Here is a 22651-nt window from a genome sequence, read left to right as displayed (position 1 = left end):
TATTCCACTTCAGCCAAATATGGCTTCAAGTCAGAAAAATTTATCGCCAGATAATTTCTACAGCGAGAAATCATCAAAGAAAAATACTTATGACTTATACTTCAATAGCTGCGATTGTTTTCGTGTCAATTTTAATGTGTCTTTTGACTGAGAAAGAAAAAAATAACTTAATGGCGTCTTGCAGATCACCTATATGCCTATATTGTAGCCCACGGTTATGGAATACTATTTTTAAGAATTATGAATCTGCAAACGAGATGACCAAAAGGAAAGTTGAAAAATTCGAAGGAGCAATCTTTTACATTAGATCGACAACTAAAACGTATGGCTGGTGGTTTAACAAGCACGTAGAGACTACTACGGAATATGGGTTGTTTGATGAATTGATTCCTCTATCAGACTTTCTTTTTTCTATGGCAAAATATTTAGTTATTTTAGAACTAACATGCCTTATTTATGCTTGTTCAACACTTTTTATTTGTATGTTTCTTTATTTGCTTATTGACGCTTGGATCTATTTAATTAATTTCGTTAACCAACTAATCCAGAATAATCATTGACTAACTCAAGCTGTTCATTGTTAATGAAATTTACATTTAGTATATGTTGTACCTGAAAATTCTAAATTAGTGTTAAAATGCTTGTAAAGTTTTATTTTTACAATAACTTGAACCTCTTGCTCTTTTCCATTTAATCTATTTTTCCCTCGACAAGCACAACCCCCAAATATAAGGTCTCCTTGTTTTTGGAAACACGAATATTTATTAATTAGTTTAAGTTTGCAATCAGATGCCACTCTCGTTTTTTTGTGATTTTTTATATTCTTACTGAAAACAGGGAAAATAATTTAAGAGTGAGATTCTTGAAAATTTCCCAAAAATTTCAGACAACTAGGATAAAGAGAGAGGTACTTCATCTCAAGATAAAAAGACCAAGCTAGAGTGACTTGGCTGTGAAGGAATGGAAAGAATCAAAGGAATGTTGCCCGATGCAAATTGGTAAGCAAAACAATAAAAAGCATATCTCAGGCCAGTCAAAACACATGAAATTTAGCATCATTCACGAATATTTATCACGAAGATATTTTTAGAAAATCAATGCAAGTTGTATTATATACACATTGTATCTAAGAGTATATGTTCAATTATTTATCTCTACGTAAGTTAAGTTCACTTTTTAATCAACATCGAGAAATAACAAATAAAAAATTTGAATTTTTGCTTTTATTAAAAATATTTTTAGAAAAACATTTTCAAATCTTCAAAAAAAAAAGTCTCAAGAAGTATTACAGCTACCAGCTTCTTAATGGACTTTAATTGTGGATAATTTAATTGAGTAAAAATAAGCAGTTAACATCTTGTAACACTAATAATGTTTTAGGAAAATTTTGGAAAACACAAGAAAAGTTCCAAAATTTTATAGTGAATTTTTCAAGATGGCGGGGCACACGGTGGTGAATGGGAAAACATGAATTTTCAATCACTGCAACAACCACGGCGATAGGTCAAAAAATTGAAACTATCCTAATTATGGTAACTATTCATGATAATTTGACTTGACTAACAGTTTAATGGATTTCTAAGAGAGTTGGAGACCATATATTTGATTCATTTCGAATATTAGACCTTGTATATAAGAAAAAATAAATCCCGTATAAATATTAAGAAAAATTTCGTATAGAAATAAAAATTATTGACTTTTATAAATATATATTTTTTATTTATTTTAATGGCCAAAGCTCAAAACAAGCTCTTTTTTTTCTATTTTCGTTTTGTATTAAAATTAGACTTTTCCTTATTTTCATAGTGTCAGTTGCCTTCCTTTCCGTTTAAATCACTGATGTTTTATAAGTGGCTATCGTAATTGATTACCTAGGCTATTTTATATTTTTATATTAATAAAATAAAGTTACTAAACCCACAATGCGCTAAAAATCCTTAAAGAGCCACAAAACGTTCTGTTCCGGAGTTTAAGAATCCTCAAATTAGACATTAGTAATGATTAAAAATATGGGTGTTTAACACACTTCTGATGTATTCTAATCATGCAGGGGGAAATTTTTTAAAAATTGGAAAATATTTATCTATCTAAAATACTTTAGATATAGAATATACTATCAGACAAATGTCAGATCAATTTTCTGTTTGTTTATCTGTAATTATTTTTCTTTTATTTTCCATATCTTTTTATTCTTTCCAAATCTCAGCGGTTACTATTAAATATAACTAATGTATGAAAAGTATATATAAAAAAATATTTAATTAATCGGTTTTTTTTCGTTCCTTTAGTACAAAATAGTTTTAAACCCGCAAGAATATTGATCCCACACTTTCTACTGCGAATTTAAATCTAGTACTTAAACTGTCTAATTAAATAAATAAATACTACTCAAAAATTCCGAATGTTGCTTTCGTTAATGGCTAAATAAACATACTTAACATTCACAAGCGTAAACGAGTTATGTTTCTATGGCATCCTAACAATTCTATACACGCAAAATTCATCATCTAAAACTTATTTGAACAGTATATTCACTGCTCCAATTTCCTCAATCTTTTCCATGCTCAAAATCTTCGCAGTGTTAAATAGCTATGAAAATGTATTTAAAATGAAACTTTTTACTCATTTAAAATGTTCAGTATGAACTTGAATGTGAGATCTTATTTGAATGGTATTTTTGCATTTTCTTTTGTTTTATTTACGGTAAGTATACTTATTATAAACTTTAAAAAAACATTAAATTAAAAAAAAACATTAAGTTTAACGGAGAAAAATGCAATAACTAGTTTAATGCACTTTTAAAACTTAATTGGTTTTAGATACTTGATGGTTTAAATGAATCAAGCGTTTTAACGCAGAAATAGTTGATATCCATTTAATTTATTAAATATTTAAATTTGTTAATTTTGCCCAACTCCATGTTAAAATAATGTCATTGATTTCCTAAAAAAATTGGGAAAAATATAATAATTGGTTGTGTAATAATTCCGACAATTTTAAACTAATTTTTTTCTTCTTCGAATTTGCAGCTTACCTCTATTAGGAATGAAAGTAAGTTACTTTGCTATCATTATATATTTTGAACATGTTTATTAGATATTATTCTTTATATTAATATAAAATTATCTAGCTATAATTTCGGTAGTTCCTGCTAACAATTTTTATTTATTTATATAAAAATATTTTTTATTCGTAAATAACTATTGTGTTATTATTTACATAGTTTTTAATAGTGAAATTAGGCCTCTTACATAATATTATTCGGTACTTGTTGGTGGACCGTGCGCAAAAATGTCAGGTATTTTTTTCTTTTTATTTCCTTAAATTTTACTTAATTTCTTTTTATGTCGTTTATTTTTTTTATTTTAATCATTTTTTTGTGTTTAAGAAATAAATAAAATAAAAACAATTTGGTGGAGATCTATTTTTATAGGCGATATTCCGCACCTGGCTAAACGAAGAATCCTTGTTATTCATTTTGTATTTAATAATTATCTTATTTTCCCATTTGTATTTTTTCCCTATTTGTAAAATATTTACTAAATAACTCAATTGGTTTAACCATTCAAACGAATTTGCGATCGGGGCGAAATCCCGATGGATGAAATTATGATAATCTTCATGGCTGGAATTCTTATAAAATTTTATTCTTTTGAAATATCCTTGTAGGGAACATCGATCCATGAATTTTAAGAGAAAATAAGATTAGTGTTGGTAATATCGGGCAAATGCATGCTGGACAATCATTTCCAACTTACGATGTTAACCATTGTGAGTAAGATGCTTCCATCTTTAATATTTTTCACAAATTATGTGATATTATTTTCGGAAATATTTCTAAGGAATATTACGCATTATAGAATATTAGCGGTTTCATTCGCTGTTGTTTCTAAGTTACGGTTTCGCCATACTGTGATTTTGACTGGATTCAACGCACCAGTTTCATTAGATAAACGAATTGTTTTTTGATGATTTTAATTTCACCCTTACTTTAAAGAAGCTCGACAAGGATTCGTCAACGAATGCTATTTGTAATTTAATAAGTAGTCTTGAAGACATTTTTAAGAGGTAGATAAAAAGTCGATTATGTTAATCTGCAATTTATATGAATTCTTAAAATTGAAAATAATAGTAATATATCTTTCTCAGTAATAAATGCAGATGAGAAGAAATATTAATTTTGTTTGTATATGGGATAAAATCTAAAATGGATAACTTTTCTGCTGATATCAATTTTCAGCATTTGAATTTAGTTTATGAAACAAACTAAAACCGAGGCGCACAGATCACCTGTAATCAGACATTTTTAGATTTCCAGAAAGCAAATAAATATATAAACCTAAGAAATATATAAAACTAAGAAATATATAAAACAAGGGGCCTAAATTTAATGTAATATATATAATATATAATATAATTATAAAATAAACAGAAATATTTTTTAAAAAAAAGTGATTTTCATATTTGTTCTTTAAAGTTCTGCTTCGTGCTGTTAAATATTTTCTTTGAATATTATCGCGAGTAAAATGTTCATACTCTTATTTCACCTTTGAACATTTTCCTTAAGTTAAATTATATCTATCTTAAAAGCTTCCAAATGTGATGAATGCAATCGTAATTGCTTACTTTGGGTGTCCAGTGGTCATCACCCTTAATAAATATTTACAGAATCCTTGCGAAAAATGAAATTTTAAAAACATACGCGACATTAGGGGTTGCAAATTATCCTTAAAGCAAGATGAAATTTTTTTTAAAAAAAATCAGAGAAATCACTATTGAAGAAGGCGAAATTTAAAACATCGAAACTTGTATGGTTGGCAGAAAAAACTGAGAGATGGTTCAAGCAAATTATTGAAAGCACCTTTAAATTTCATCAGTCATCAGTTTAATTTGTTTGCCATACTTTTAATCCCGTCTCATCAATAGTGATTCATCAGATTTTTTTGTCTTTTATTTTTTGCTACAGTTTTAATATGAAATTTCTTGTCCGTATGTGTTTTTTATTTGGATTTTATTTTTCAAAAAGATTTTAAAAATTCATTTTAAGAGCTGCGATTAAGGAACATTTAGCATAATGAAAACAACACAATATAAATTCAATTCGAGTCGAGTTGACTGTTTTCATTAAAATTTTTACTATGTATGTATTCTTATCGGAAAATTCTACGCAAACTCATGTTTCCTAGAAGTTTAAGTAATACATTTCAATCCACCAAACAAATATTTTCAAACAAAATTAGCAATTTTAGCTTCATTTTTATCGAAAAAGATGAGCTACTTTGCTATTTATTTTGCAACCACTACAGTAACAAAATCTGTTTTAGAAGTTAATGCATCGTGTCGGACTTCAAAATATCAACTGCGAGATATTTTCCCCAACTTTTATGATATAGTTTAGAATCATCACCTCTTAGCAATTTTTTGCACTATGGTAATGCTGCTTTTGAAGTTATCATTTATGCGAAATATTCTTCCTCACTTTCATAATATGACTAAGAATCGTAGCAATTTTTGTTATTTTTATATCGAACAAGATTAGTTATTTTACTACTTATTTTACTACCATTGCAGTGACAAAATCTATTTTCGAAATTCGTGAATTCCATCTGACTTTGGTAATGATATTCTAGAAGTTATCAATTGCGAAATATTCTTCCCAACTTTTACAATATAGTTCAGAATCGTCATCTCTTTCACAATTGTCGCCACGAGGTAGCTATTCGATTTCTTTGAATTGCGATTCTAAAAGCTATTGGCCAATCGATATCTGTCCTACTCATCTACAAAAGCTATTCAAATATATAGCGCTATCTCGGAAATATATCCCAGTTATTATTCAATGTTAAATAATAAACTTAGATATAATAATTTATAAAAAGTGTCCAGGGACGGGTTCTAAGCTTTTAAGAACTTGATTTAATTCATTTCATTTAAAAATTCGTGAATCTGGTTCACGAATTAGGGAATTCTTAGCATCTTTTATGAAGTATTATCTAAGAAATTGATACCAATCTTTGGTTGTGCCACCAAAACTTTTCTAAAGCCGTCACGTGGTCGTCAAACTCTGCCTTAGTAGTTGGAACATATTCTTAAATTTCAGAAGCTCAAGTTAGCACAACCTAGAAAAATTAGCTCACGTGTTAATTTTCATGTAATGCAAATTGTTTTTTAGCTTTTTTTAAGAGCTCTAGAATCTAGTTCACAATTCAAAGAAATTCATAGAGAACAACAACACCACTTTGCCAATGATTGTGCAATCTCCAACATCTCTTATACAGCCAGAGAAGCAGACAAATTTTGCTTTTGTAATTAAGCAAATCGTCGGCGAACTTTTTATTCTGAACATCGCTCAAAAGGCGTGTTTAAGAAAACAAATTCAGCTATTTGGGAAAATAGGCGCAATTCAAAACGCATGTTTAAGAAAATGCATGAAGCTGGAAATTCGTGTTTAATAATAAATGAACACATTTATTTAAGAAAATGGACACAGCTTTAAATGTGAGTTTACGAAAATGCAGACATCTCGAAATACGTGTTTAATAACAGGGAGAGCCCTCGAAATGCGTGTTCACGGAAATAGGTACGGCTATTTAACAAAATGGGCACAACTCAAAAAGCATGTTTAAGAAAACGCATTTTTGAAAATTGTTCTTTTTTTCCAAAAGAATAAACTAATGGATTTAAATACATTTAAAATGTTATATCTTCTATTCGCATAAATTACTTAATATTTATATTTTTTCAAATAGTCTCTTTGAAAAAATATTAAAATTAAGCTAGTTCTCTTAACACAAGGTTGTCACGGTTCCTATCAATTTATAATAGTGGTGTGAAATTGATGTGGTGCGACTTTGTGTTTTTTAACTTTCATCTGTAATATACCTATCCACCTAACACCCCGTAGTTCGGGATTTCCTATCGTAATAGTTATACTTTTATACTTAACGTTTAAAAATGAAAGGAAAAGTAAGTGCGAAATTCTTCATTTAAGTGTTAAATTAGGGTTGAAAATTAAGTGTGAGTACTTTTAGCTGTGCCTCTTTTCTTACACACGCATTTTTAGTTGCGTTTATTTTCCTAAATGCGCATTTTTTGTTGTGTCCAATTTTTATTCACGCATTTTGAGGTCTGTTCATTTTCTTAAACACGCATTTCGAGCTGCGTTTAGAATAAAATGCTCACAGGCAAATTGTTCCCAAGAAGAGAAGATATTTAAGTTTCCAAAAGCTAGATTTAACTTAATTCAACATTCGAACTGAAATTTACAATAAATGAAATAAATAGCCGCGATGTCTCAGGGGATAGAGCGTTCGCCTTCCTATGCGGCGAACCGGGTTCGAATCTCAGTCGATACGAATTCCGCATCCAGCTTGCACCTACCACAGTGCTGACGTGAAATATCCTCAGTGGTAGACGGATCATGGGTTAGAGTCCCCTTGCGTGAGGCTAACCGTAGGAGGTTCTGGTGGTCTTCTTCTTTATGAAAAGCAAATGCGGGTTAGCTCCATCAAAAAATCTTCCACGAAGGCAAATTTCTCCCAATACTCGATCCAAGAGTTTCCAAGTCTTCTGGATTGGGTTCAAAATTACAAGGCTACGGCGTTGAACAGTAGTAGTCGTAAACCCATAAATTTGGGTCGACTGTTCAACGACGATTATAAAATATGAAATATAAAATAAATTAAATTACGCTTGCATTTGAAAAAAATAAATACAGGAATCTATTTCACAATTTAGCGAATTCCGAGTAAACTTTAAGGTATCCTGAGGAAATTCTCTTTGCCAATGGTTGTGCTTCTAATATAACTTTTCTTATCTTACCATTATGCCGATAAATTCTTCTCCGGCCGTTTCACAAATGCAGAAAAATTTAATGATTCTACAGACAAAAATAATAACACATTCTTAAAAACAGGTTTTAATTTTTAGAAGCTTTTTTTACTGATTTTTTTAAAAAAATGAGCTCGCATAGTAATTCATAAATATGCTAGCATTTTTATTCATAATCTTTTTTTTTTTTTTTAAGAATGCGTGAATTTAGTTCACGATTCTAGTGAGTTCCGAGTATCTCCTGGAGAATATTATCCTGAAGAAATGACACCATCGCTTTGCCAATGGTTGTGCTATCGATATAATTACTCTTATGCAGCAATCATGGCCGACAAATTTTGCCTTTGCAGCTACACAAACTACGGTAAGTAAGTTTAATATTTTTCACACGTTTTTATAAATGAAATAACATCTCTTTTGAGCATTTAGGTTTTAATTCAAATGAAAAAGTAAGAAGAAATTTGAATTTTCTTATAGGTAATTTGTATTGATTACAGCGTTTAATTAAAAAAAAAAGCAATTATAAAACCTTAGACATGTGTTCGACACATTTTCATATCAATCCTGAAAATTTTAGAGAATTTAATGCAAGTCTGCACTTTCTGCTTTCTGTGCTGTTATAAAATTTTAAAAACAAGTTTTTAGTCATCGTTTAACAATTTGTTTAATTTAATTACGTTTTAAATTTCTTGTACTGTAATACTGTACAAATAATTAGATCCTTTTCAGAAATATGAATTTATTAATTAAAGAATTCAAAGTTTGAAAGGAATTGTGAAATTTTTAAAGATATAAAAATTTTAAAATTTCTTTTATTTTTTAATCTTTTGTTTTTGTTCGGGAACTGTTCAATCGATTCAGTAACTTAAAATATCGTCTGCACTTTTTAATAAAGATGTCTAAGCTGACGTCACTTCACTTACCAGCCCACAGGTGATTCATCAATGATCAATCAGTTAGATAGCAACCAATAAGAATACGTTTCTATTGGGATGAGAATACCTATCACCCAATAGGAATAGCGCAAACAGCTAGTTGCCATTTAGAGCAACACAATTACGGCAATTGATTGATTAATAGAGATGTCCAAGCTAAAGGCTGAACTATATCACTAAGTAGAGTAAATCAATCAAATGTCGTTTGCAGCATTTCTATTGGACGATATATCTTTCCATCCCAATAGAGACGTATTCCTATCGGTTACTATCTGTCACTGATTGATCATTGATGGGTTGCCAATGAGGACAGACAACTTAGTGGACAGACAACGGAGTGGCATCAACTTAGACATCTCTATTCCACTCAAAGATGCAGTACAGCCTCTGGCTTGGCCATCTTTATTTAGATATGGCATCTTTGAACAATAAGATTACTCCTTAACACTTTATTCAGATGGGCTTTAACATCTCTGGGTACATCCGATGGGGAATTCAGATGGGGAACATCCTTTGAAGAATAAGATTATTCCTCAACACGCGAAAATCCGAAGACTTGATTTAATTCTGATGATACATTATTTTATAAGATTCTTTCACTAAAAACAAACTAGTTGTTCAATTTCTTCTTTCTCACTAAAGTATGGTAGAAACCTTTATAGAAACTACAAGTTGTTACAAAACAATTTAATATTTCCCAAGGGTAATAAAGTTGCACTGAGGCACCAAGATAATAATATCGCATAGTTGGATCGCATTCTTCACATGAAGCTCTGAATAGTATTTTAATAATAAATTCTCCACAATCACCACTAGACATTTCATTACATTAATGAAGGTAGAATTCGACGAGAGTAACGTGTAAACATTAAGCCTTGTTTTCTAAAGATATTTCATCATGCTAAGATTAAAACGTTGCATTTATTCGCAACACATAATATTGTCTCTTTAACTGTCTTTTTCGAAACATTTCTTTCCAACGAATTCTGGATGAAACTTATAAGACTGTTCTTTAAGGCTTTATTGCTAAATGGAATAACGTTATTTTTATAGCTTTTGTGACTTTATAAGAGTTATTACTAGTTAAAATTTATTCATCTTAAAAAAGCACCCTCTTGGCTAATTTCAAAAATGGCGCAAATTGTTTTTTTAAATTTCCAATGCAGCAGGCGCTACAGCCATTATCCTAGCGCCGTACAGAGATCAAAAGAAAAGAAAAATACAAATACAGAGAGAGATGAAATATACAAAATACAAAAATAAAAGCAAAACATCAAACACAAAAAATTGTTAAAAGGAAAAAACGCCACAGTTTAGTGAAGATGTAAAGCGTTTGTGATATCATTCTTTAACGTTTGAAAAAGTTGCTCTAACGCTGCTTTTGTTTATTTGACTCGTAAAAATTTAATAATTCTTTTTAAAAAATAGTTCAAGTAATTTCTCTGTTTTAAAGTCCAGACAGTTCTTTTTAACAACATAATATGAATGATTTAAAATTAAACTTCTTAATTTGGGTTTTGACACTCTGTGACTTTTTTATTTTACTTGGCGAGCGCGCTAAGAAGAATGCTTTCAAAAGTCTCATTTAAACAGCTTGTCATTTTTTTAGGAAACAAATATGCTGGTTAAACAGGAACAAAATCATATTTTTTACCTTTTAAATCATGTTTTTTTTTAACACGTTATCTAATTTTAATTAGGTTACGCCTTATAGAATGAAACTTAAATGATTACCAAAGGAAATATGCGCTATATTACTGCCGACAATTTGAAATAGAGCATTTAAAATTATTAACACTACATTTGCAAAGATAAAAATTTTATCTTTCTTCATATTAACGCAAAAAATCATTTTTAAACTGAAGTCACACTGATACACGGAATGAATTAAGGTCTGGAAGTTCATTGAAAGTAGTGCACATTTAGACAATTCATCTTCAAACAATTTTGTGTTGATGACTGAAAACTGCAAATCAAAAAGTTCGTTTGATCGTTCATTGATTTTTTTTATATAAAATTTTAAACTCGAAACAGTTATTTATCTTTTTTTTCTTTTTTTTTTTATCGGTAAGACGGTTTAAATAGCCACTTAACCCTTCGACGAAGAATTTTCATTAAACATATTTTTCATACTTGTTTTCATTATTTTATATTAAATTAGGTCAAAATAAGTGAAAAATATTATGTTTAGTACTTCAATAATTTATGGTTATGAAATATGGCATGAAACGCTGATTTCTCTTTGCGCGTTAAGGGTAAAAACTTTCCAAAAATGTTTTCAAATTTGCAGTTGTTTAGAACTAAGGGAAACAGTTATTTAAAGTTGAAATTTCTTTAATTTTCAAAGTCAATTATTGATAAATTTCTGAATATGAATGAAAAAAATGTCGAACTTTTTTTCTGAATTTATATTTAAGTACAAATATATTTTTGATAATCTAACTATTTTAATAACTATTAGACAATTTGATATTTAATAAATAAAAAAAAAATAACAATTTTAAAGACAAAACTTAACTCCTTATTTATAGCTAACTTCCTTAATGAATGGAGTAAAAATTTCATAATTCCTTGCAATAGCTTTGAATTAAGAATTAACCACGGTGTTTCACGAAACAGTTAAGTTTTTAAAGTATCGATGATTGTTTTAGTTGTAAAAGTTAATGCACTGCCATCATTACATAAACTTTATAATCATAGGCTATCGTCAGACTATAGTACACTACCTAGACATAGAATTTATAACCATAGACCATCTACTATCACGGAGTACACAATCTTCATTCATTTTGTCCCCGAATTTCAGACTTTCATCTCACTAGTACCACCATATATATCTTTATATTTATCTACCAGATAGCAGCGCAAATTCAATTTGTATCTAGTTTGAGGACAGTACTCAGTTGCTTCTAGTTCCACAAACCTCTCTTTGACTTCAAGAAGAAAAAAAATTCATAAATTAACAGAACTGTATTGGAATAGTTTCACAGCAATTATTTAAACCCTCTCAACTTTATTATTCCTTGCTCCATTGAAGAAGATTGCATTGATAGTTCATAAAGCTACTCAGTACATGAAAGGGTAGATGTACACTTTATCTGAGACACATAACGTACTATCTGCTCATTGACGGGTTGGGTTGTAAATTCTGTCTTTGCAGTGTGTGCACTTGAGATTTTATGGTCGAAATATTTATTTGATGCTTAAATATGTTTTCTTATGTGGAATAGATTATCCAGAAGTAGATGGCAAGTGTTGCCCTCCTTCTTCTGAGGATTGTGGTGATGATCCTGACACTGTTAAAGCAATGGAAGTAGATGATCCACCAGAAATATATGTGGAATTAAAAATCGAGATTAAGAATTTGGGTAATTTTTGATTTTTTATAATAACGAAGAAAGTTAAGCATATTTCTTAAATAATGCTAATATATGACAGAGAATCTATATTGGATTTGATGTAAAATAGACAAATACTTTACTACATATTTTTGCTCGAGTACATTGCGTCGAAAATTTTGCGATCCCAGATCTATTAAAAGGTATAAAATTTTACAATTAAATGTTTCTTCTTCATCATTTTCAACGGTCTCAAGTACTAGTCTCTCCCTTTTTCTTGTTATGTATACTCATGTGAGGGTCACACGAGAAGAGGGGAGCCGAAATTCAGCTGGACATCTTTATTTTGAGCACTGCTTTGACTGCTGGGCCTAAATTCATTTCTGATTTTTCCAGCACTGTCAATAACCTTTTGCAACCTTCATTCAAAGTTGTTACAGCTAAATTAGTTGAAATTTCAACAATTTGTACTACTATTAATTCTTTTTCGCAAGTAATTTAAACAAATTATTTCAATAAATTTGTTAAAATGATAGTATTTATCTGAAATATTTTGAATGTGAAATATTTTACATATAAAGTGATCAAATCCATTAATAAACAGACCGTGCCAGTTCACTTGTTCTTATATGTCACAGTGTGCGCCGTGTCGCGCTCAACGTATTACACTCTAATTTTTGCATTTTTTTAAAAAAAGAAATTCAAGAATTTTGGTGCAATAATTAGCAATAATAACTATTAAAAATGCAATAATTTTTCTTTGCATTTTGTGAAAAGTTTACTGCGTTGCACCCCCTTAAAAGAAAAATCAAAGTTGGGTTTCTATTAACATTTCACTAAGTGCTAAAAATTACTAACAAAATAAGTTTCATACACTGTAAAAATATTTTGGAGAATAGTTGCCACCGTTTTTGATAATGTTCATCAAACTAAATGCATTTTAAAGTACAGATTCATTATCGTTAAAAAAATCCTATGAAATTGACAAAATAACAATTATTTGAAAAAAATTCACGAGATTATATTACATGAAAATGAGCTTTTTTTTTAAATGAAAGGTTTCTAAAATGAAACCATTTAATTTATTCTAATGCGCTGGGAAATATGAGTAGTCAGTAAAAAGTAAAACAAAAATAACGTTAAAAAACTGATTAAAACCGTAACTGTGAGAAAGTAAATATAAAATGTGACTACGTACACTGTAAAAACATTTTAAAACTTCAACACCAAAAATGATGTCAACTATGCACCATAAGTTTTACTGTATTGCATTAGGGCTCATTTTGTATAAAATTACGATAACGAGCATTTATCCTATTACTTTAAATGGAATATTTTTTTCAGCCTGTTTCGTATTAGTCCCATTAATTTGATTATCACATTGTTTTTCTAATTACATTTAAATTTTCTTTCAACTTCGGAATAAAAGTGTAGTTAACTAATTTAACAATATCCAGTATACGAATGGTGAAAAAATTTTGGCAGGCTGTTTTTTGTTTTCGAAACCTGCTTATTTTATTCACACCTAGTTTCAAAACTAGTTGTAAAGTTCATCAACAGTTGAGCAACTAACTGAGAACACAGTGAAACATAGTTTTAAAAATAATCACATTTCGCATTAAAAAAGTGTTGCAGTTTGAACAAACAATCACTCATAGGACTATTTTTGTTTTAATGATCTCATACAATACACAATAGAAAACTTTTTTTTTTTTTTTAATAACGGCAGGTACTGAATTTTCGTTCTTCGCTTTAGAAGATACCGGAAGTGTTGCTCATTTATCGTTACCCAGTGGGCACCTGTGAACCAAAGTCACGGAGGCGAGCAACATTACCCACGCCACAGTGCCACAAATACCCGTTCATAGGGTGGGCCACATTTATACATTCACAAATCAGATGACAACACACAGAGAGAGAGAAACATCCATGCCCAGAGCGGGATTCGAACCCGCAGCCATTGGCTTCGCAGTCAGGCACGCTAACCACTCGGCTACCTGGCCGGCGAAAACATTATTTTCTAGTTTTTGTTACGAAACAAAACGTGCTAAAAATAAATATCGTTTTTGTAGCGAGCATTTCAAAACTAATTAAAAAAAGTCATTCTTTGTACTAAGATTTTATGCTATTCTTGATAAAAATGTACTGTATGCTTTAATTAAAAATATACAGGGTTATTCATAATTCCCTCCGGGCAGAGTCCCGCAGTGGACTGATCGTTAAGACACGGTTCCCAGCAGATCACCGAAGTCAAGCATCACTGGCTGCGGTCAGTGTGCGGGTGGGTGACCACTTGGATCAGTCTGCGTAGGGATCGAGGGTGTGCGGTATTGGTCCTCGTTAAACTGTGCTACCGTAAAGTGCTCGACTTCGCGCGCAGGTCGTCGGGCTACCGAAGCGGGGGTGCCATCCCCTCTGCAGAGGATCAAAATTGTGATGGCATGTCTTCGGATCATCCTCAGGGATGTTTCCCAGATCGTCGCCAATAGCCCATTGTGCAGCTCACGTAAATAAACTACAACAACAACAATCCCTCCGGGCAGAAGCTGGTCTATCGCATTGATGTATGCTGTGTGACTAAGGGTTCACACATAGAACACCTGTAATGTATGTAAGTAAAACTTGAATAGTTTCGGAATAATTTCATATGTTTCTTTTTTTCATATTCGTCTTCTTTTTTTTACTATAACGCTTCGAAACCCCGGAAGGAATTATGAATAACTCTGTATGTATTGGCATATAGGGTAAACTAACCAGTGAAGGAACACTTAAACTTTCTTGCCTTTTAAAAAATCATATTAATTTCAAAATTCGTAATTTTAGTTAAATGACAGTGTCAACATATTTGCTACTAATTGCAAATTATGTAAAAAAGTTGCAGAGAACTTACCTAATATTGTTTTAAAGTTTCGGAGGTTCAAATAACAAGTAGTAAGAAGACCAAGTGAAGGAACAGCTCTTACCAGTGAAGGAACACAAAATTTCCCAGTAAATGAACACTTAATTTTGGTTATTTTTTAATGCTCTTTATGAATTTATATGCCATACAAATATCTAAAAACAAGCCTATTCTTGAAATTATAACATATAAATACTTGGAAAATGTTAACTTTTTTTTGTAAACATGAATTGAAAAGTAAAGTGTCAGCATATTAAAACATATGTTCATTCACTGGGAAATCTATTCCCAGTAAAGGAACATGCCTGTTCCTTCACTGGTTAGAAGTTGTTTTTTGTATTTTTAACATTCTTTTGATGCAAAACGTCACTAAAGGTACAAGAAAATTAAAGTTTTTCTTTCATTTTCGTTAACTTAGAAAAAACCCAGTAAAGGAACACTTGTTCCTTCACTGGTTTTTCATCGTTCGGTGATCCAGTGAATAAACACCCCCTTATCTCAGTACTTGATTATGCTATGATGCTTTAAAAAAATAAAACGTAACTTCAATAACTATATTTTGAATTCTTATTTTCACAGTGAGAAAAATAAAACTATCACATGCAATTAATTCCACTACAAACATTTAAATACAAACACTCACCTTATAATTTTTTCGAAGAAACAAGGTGTTGCAGAGATAATAACAAATTCAAAATTTTTTCCAGAGAAGTCTATTTGACCAGGTAATCCAAAATATTGCTAGATGACTTCCTATTGTTTGGCAGTAAGCTAATTGTTACCAATCAATCCAAAGAAAAAGTTTCAAATTCTTATTCTTAATCAATATATATGAAATGTTCCCTCACTGGTTGATTTACCCTATATAACATTTAGATAGTATAATTTTGCATTTACAAAGATCGATGCTTTAGGGTTCCTTACAGTTGCTGTAAATTATGAAGCTACAGTGAAATCAAATGTGCTGGCAACTCTGCATCTTTATTACGATGGTGAGGAGATTGTTGAGCCAGAGACAGGATCAATTCCGGAATTTAAGAAGATATACGTGTTTCTGAATTGTAAACTTCCTGGAAGACACATGGCTAAGGCTGTCGCAATAGATATGGCTACGGTAAACTTCAATGCAGTTATTTGCAATTTAGAAAGTAAATTAATGACATAATATTTTTTTTTGTTTCCTCTTTCTCTTCCCGTTTCTTTTTTAGTATTAATTTATAGTGAAGTTTCATTTTTTCTTGTATTTCTTTTTAAGTTATAATCACAAACGCCATTGAATTGGAATTAAATCGAATGCAGTTAGCATTCTCGACAATGCAGTTAGCATATCGACAGGAAGAGGACAGTTTATTTTACAGAGTTTGAGTAGAACATATGCGAACGTAAAGGATAATACGAGACAAAATCTCCCAATTTTTATGGTCAAATTTCTAAGATGTTACAGGATGATTTTCAAATTTGAAGCATTACAAAATCGTATTAAAATTTAAATTCATCGTTGTTGGCGTTTAACACTGATTTTTGTATATGTCTAGAGAATGCTTAAATAGCTCGCATCAAGATTTAATTAAAATATTGCCTAGTGGGGATCTTAGAATCCCTCATTTAATTGGAAAAAATACAGTAACAATCAATAGACCGGACAATTTTACATAATTAAATATTTTTTACTACCTTGTGCAAACTTTTTAGGCCTAAGACTTCATGGCTCAAATATGGCTCACAGACTTACTTTTTATGTGACTGGCAGTTCATGAAGATTTACTAATTAACTTTAAAAAGTTGCTTCTAGAGCGGACAACACAAAACAATACCTTAAAATTAAGCTTCATCTCAAGGTTATGTTTTAAAATTATTATTGCCACATACTGAATAGCGGAAGCAATATTAACAAAGGATAGTATCCACTGAGAAATTTTAAAATGATTATCTTAGGTAGCAGATCACACATTTCTCTTGGACAACCCTAAACAATATGTACCAAGATATTTTAAAAACAACTCAAAAACATCTTCTGGATTTATTATAAAATGAGTACTTTTTAAAATGCATAAGTGTTTTATAGCTGGCGTTGAACATCCGACCCAATTCTGAGTTTACGAGAGTCATTTTCGCTTCTGTAACCTTGTAATTTTAAGCCCAAGCCAGATGACAAGGAAATCCTGGATCAAGCATTGGGACAAACTAACCTTTGTGGAAAACTTTTTAAAGGAACTTACCCGCATTTGGGCTACATGGAGCGGAAAACCACGAATTCTCCTATGTTTAGCGTGGTGACAAGGAGATTCTAACCCATGAACCGTGTACCACTGATGATAATTTATACCAGCACTGTAGGCGATGCAAGCCGGGAGCAGAATTTGTATCAATCAACCACCTCTGGGTTTCGAACAAAGGTCATCTCATAGGGAGGCGAACGCTTAATCACCTTTGGTACTGAGACTCTACATAAGTATTTTGAAGTTATTTTACACATTGAAAATTGATAAAATATAAAAAAGAAATCTGTTTTTGTCTGTTTGGACAACCGATTTTACAGGATTTCTCTTCAGTAAAATTTTACAGGAAATAAAACGTTTGACAAATACTTATGATATCATTAATAATAACTCTGAATCGCATGTATTTCTGGAATTCACAGCATCTAAGCATACAGGTTATTTTGTTCCATAATAAAAAATAACCTTTTGTCGGACATCCAAAAGGCCTCAAGTTTGAAATTCTCACTTCTATTACCTACGCAATTTATTTACGACGCCATTACAACACATATTTCTGCAATCGTTAATCAAGCTAGGGATTAACTTATTAATTGTAGAAATCAAAAATGATTTTTTTTATAAAGTTATATTTGAATTAAAAATTTGGTTTGATTTCAGGAAATGATTGTAGCCTCTGATGAACAAGAAATTTTTATACCGGATATGGAGATCACATTTAATCTTGATTGCCCCGACTACGTTTACCTTGGAGAGGACGTTACATGCAATGTAACTTTCATCCGTGGTACTGATCTTCATTTTGAAATACAATTTGGCACAGAATCTTCCGAGAGTTTTATTGTACCAGGTAAAATAAGTAGATGATATATACTTGCATGAATACCTCACACACGGTTATAAAAAATATTGTGTACTATTTAAAAATATAATATTTTACATTCTATAACCGACGTTAAACACAAACCAGGCTCTGGGTTAACCACAATCAATGTTCAGCTCCATAGCGTTGTAATTTTGAACCCAACCCAGAAGACAAAAAGAACTCCTGTATCAAGCATTGGGACAAACTATGTTTCGTGGTTGACTTTTTGGTGAAACTAACCCACATTTGCTTTACACGGAGAGGAAAACCACGAAAAACTCCTACTAGTTGTCAAGAGGATTCTAACCCATGATCCGCTTATCATTGAGGACTTTTCACGTCAGCACTGTGGTCGGTGAGAGTCAAGGACAGAATTTGTTACAACTAGACACAGCTGGGATTCGAACCTGGGGCACCTCATTGGGAGGCGAGAGATAAATAAAAAATAATAGGGGAGAACCAATTTAGCAATGCAATTGAGAGACTAAGTCGTCACCGGGAAAAACCAAAGTTCTATTTTGGGTGACGATTTGTAGCCTTCTAACTTTTAGATCGATGCCAGTTAGTTTGGATGTAAAGGCGGCTGGAGTGCAATGCTTAGCACATTTATCTCATGCTGTTGGTTTAGAAATTCGAAATAAATAATACCTCCACGACTCCAGTGGCCGTCATTTGGAGGGTGAAAAAAGGGATATATTTTTAATAAACAAAGGGGAAGAAATGAAAATGATTATCGATAAATTTCGTCATTGAGCTTTTGCTAGTGCGAGATTGCACAATTTTTAGTAATAGGAAAGTGAATTCCGAACTTTTAGATAATTTTTATAAGCTTAGATATAAATTAATTTCACTGGATATCTAACACTAAGTTTACTAAAAAATTTGTTACAAAGAAATATTTTTAATAACTATTACTAATAAAAAAACAAATATGTGTATAGGGATATCAAAGTAATATTTAAACAAAAATAAAAATAGAAACGCTATCGAAATCTGTTCAATTGCTATAGAGAAAGGTGTGACTGAAAATATGCAAACCTGTTTGATTATCGTAGAAAACAGACAGAAGATGAAAAGTGATAGCATGCAACACTTCAAAGCTTCATCAATGCACTCAAACTGGTTTTGATGTACTTTCAATGGGCACTTTCTTCACAAGTAGTACGATAGACTTCAATTTGTTTCTTCCTCGTTTAGATAATAACTTTTGATTTTTGTTGAAATCAACCTTGCAGTCTTTAACTGGCTCTCATGGGAAGAGACTATGAAGCTATTAGTGAATGCTTTGAATCGATTGATTAAATTACGAAGATGAAAGTAAAATACTGCACCAGAAGTTAATTTTGTCACTAAAGTGGATCTTAAATTGCAATAGCGACTTTTTTTAAACAAATTAGTCTTCTATATATGACTTACAGCTTACAGACATGCTCTCTCTCTCTTAGACCAATGTCCATCACCTCCAGTGACAAGCTTTTCTATTTTTCCTCCTTTATTTCTCTCTTCTGTTTTTAAATATCACGCTGACTTTGATCATCTTCTGCTGCTGTTGTAAAATTTTCATGTTCTACTAACAGAACTTTCAACGGATTCTTCACTATAATCTATACGGTAATCTATACAGACTTCTAATGTGTATATTTTTTTGCTACATTTTTACAAAGGTTACATTTTATTTTATTTTATAACCATCGTTGAACAGCTGACTTAATTTCTGATTTTACAACTTCGAATGTTTAACTCCGTAGTCTTGAAATTCCCAATCCAGAAAACAACGGAAATCCCGGATCAAGTATTGGGTGAAATCTGTCTCCGTTGAGGACTTTTCGAAAATGGTTAGAAAAGTATATAGAGAAAATTACAAAAACAGATCAACCTAGCTTAAAGCAAAAATATTTTTTCCAGCCTCTACAACAACGCCAAGTCAGTTTGACTAACGTCAGCAAATCGAATGGTATAGAGTTGTCTAAGCTGACGTCGCTTGACTTACCTGTCTATTGGTAATTCAGCAATGATCTGTTACAATTAACAACCACTATGAATAACTTTCTATTGGGATATAAATATGAATTGTCCAATTGGAATGGCGCATACAAAAATTGATTTATTTATTTCACTCAGTGATATAGTTCAGTAAATGGCTTGGATATCTCTCTAAATCTTTTACTTAAAACCCAAAACAACATCTTTACATGAAATTAAAATGATTAACGTATACAATTTTTTCGCATATGCATCGTTGAAGTTTTCTGGGAATTTATAGTTGTGGGGTCCACAATCAAGGCATTTTTGATGTCTCTTGTCCATAGCATCAAAACAGCTGTTTGAAATTGATTTTTGTTTTAAGTTTTCTTGTAATGTTATATAGTTTTATATATTCCAGGAAAAATATCACTCATCTATTTTGATATTTTGTCCCGAATTCGCAAATTTTTTTAAGTAAAATTTTGATTTGTTTTATTTATTTTTTCTTTTACAGATTGTGTAATTTTACCGATTGGACCATCTATACCGCAGATACCAAAACCATCAACCTCGAACAGAGATGTTGATCCACCAGACATAATTTATCTGGGTCTTGGCAATCTTCCTTACTCTACACTGATAGGTTTTGATTTTTTTGCAACTCAGAAGGGAAAATTCGAAGTACAGGTAAAGTTTTACTTTGCTTCGTATTGTTATTATTATCTTGCTTTCATGTCTGTGAGTAAGGAATCTAGCAATCGAAATATCGACAACTTTCCAATTAGCTAGAGCATTTAAATTTCTACCGAAGTTTTCTGTATCTGAAGAAATTTTAAATTGCATCATGGACGTTTATGTAGAATTCGTAACTATATTACCGCCACTGCATCATGAATTCGATTATTTTACTCTTAACTAAATTACTCAGATGTCTACTAGAACTTTATGATTGATAGCAATGCAAGTTTCCATCGTTTAATGAACATTATAAGCATAATGCATAAGCCATGTTTTTTTCCTCATAATATTGTTCATCAATCAACTTTCGATTCCCTTCCGACTAGCTAGTGAGCTCAAACTTTCATAATTGCTTTGTGCTGAATTATAATTACAAATTTTAAGCGTTTTCCAACCATTGCAAGCATAACTTATATAGCCGAGTAGAATTTATCATCAATCGACATTTTGACTTGCTAGAGTGCTCAAATTATACAAATTATCGTTGTTTTCTAAGTGGGGCAAGCAAAATCTATCACCATTTAATTCAAAATTTCGTCTACTTTCCGATATGAATAAACTTGCAAACTTAAAACTAGGAAAAGGAAAATAATAAAAGGGAAAAAAATTGAGATAGACTGAAAACTAGAAAAAATGCTTAGAATTATCTATTTTCTATCCTTTACTCAATGGAAGAGAATAGCCAACGTAATTTATAGTATATGAATGATCTGAGATGGTCCGGTCGAACTGAAGTTCGACCCCCCAGTGGTGGCTTGATACCCACCCATCTTCAGATCGATGGGTAGCATCTTGTCTGGGAAGTAGAGGCGACCTGTGAGCAATACTGACCCCATTGCCGCAGTTATGCCGTTGGTCACGTAACTGTCGAACCTTGACCTCTAGAACTCCCCTGGTCCACAACTGATTCTGTTGCGGGAATTCTAAAATAAATAAGTAAAATGAAATAAAAAGTATGAATGCTGATCTAGTCAGTTTAATTTGTTAAATAGAAGTTAACTTGGTAAAACTACCGATCCCCAGGACATTACCTCTGATCTCTCTTTACTTATAAATTTTAAAAATCAACTCTAGGTACTCACTCAATTACAGACAAGCTTCTAGATCTGTTTTTCAGATGGTCTTAGCAGATGATCATTCAGATGGCTCTTAATGGCCATAGTAGGAATGTCACGTCATTTTTACCCTCATTAGATGATATGTACACAGCACCTGAAATAATTACCTTTTCTTTAAACCACCACACTTCACCAATAATTTGATTTTCAGTCACAACAACTTTTCTGTGCACTTTTTTTGTATAAACTCCAAATGTTTAGTACGTTGCCAGGATCGAACTCACGATTCCCAGATCTTCACCAATGTGAGTGACGCTGAGGGCTGGGATGTCCTGGCTGGCAGGGCGTTGGACCCATGTCCTAGAGGTAGTGAATTGGACACCCACCGGCCGAAGACTCCCCTTGTACAAAATGGTGACTGGTGCACCCTAAAGCCGTCGAGATCACAAAGTTCTCTAAGTTCCCAAAACAAATCAACACCTTTGGGTATACTAGATCGGAAATTGATCGTGTTTTGGTTCAGGTCAAAATTAAGATCTATGGATGAATGGATGGTGTGTGAATGTGTTTTCCCTGTAAAACGGGATGTGACGTATGTATGCTGTCTCCAGATCATCCTCAGGGATGTTTTCCAGACCATCGCCAGTAGCCCACTATGAAGCTCAAGTGCGATGTAAATAAAAGTATCGTACCATGAGTGACTCTGCAGCCAATTGTGTTGCCGAAGCGTCTCCAGGTACGACAGTTATATGAAGCTGACCAATGTCCTCAAACCCCAATATATATATATATATATATATAAAA

General features: G+C 31.6%; 1 protein-coding gene across 1 annotated transcript in view; it reads left to right on the top strand.

The window, feature by feature from the left end:
* The first annotated feature begins 2956 nt into the window (after nucleotides 1–2956).
* Nucleotides 2957–22651, top strand: part of LOC107445474 (uncharacterized) — a 152677-nt gene continuing 132982 nt past the window's right edge. The window contains exons 1-6 of the mRNA XM_071187171.1: nucleotides 2957–3051; nucleotides 8027–8194; nucleotides 11996–12133; nucleotides 15917–16116; nucleotides 17882–18071; nucleotides 20566–20738. Of these exons, the coding sequence (XP_071043272.1) occupies nucleotides 8095–8194; nucleotides 11996–12133; nucleotides 15917–16116; nucleotides 17882–18071; nucleotides 20566–20738 (801 nt within the window). The 5' untranslated portion in view covers nucleotides 2957–3051; nucleotides 8027–8094. The remainder of the gene's footprint in view (nucleotides 3052–8026; nucleotides 8195–11995; nucleotides 12134–15916; nucleotides 16117–17881; nucleotides 18072–20565; nucleotides 20739–22651) is intronic.

This window comes from Parasteatoda tepidariorum, chromosome 10 (assembly GCF_043381705.1).
Source record: "Parasteatoda tepidariorum isolate YZ-2023 chromosome 10, CAS_Ptep_4.0, whole genome shotgun sequence".
Taxonomy (NCBI): Eukaryota; Metazoa; Arthropoda; class Arachnida; order Araneae; family Theridiidae; genus Parasteatoda; species Parasteatoda tepidariorum.
The sequence above is the reverse complement of the archived record's forward strand: the minus strand, read 5'-3'. Positions and strand labels throughout refer to the sequence as shown.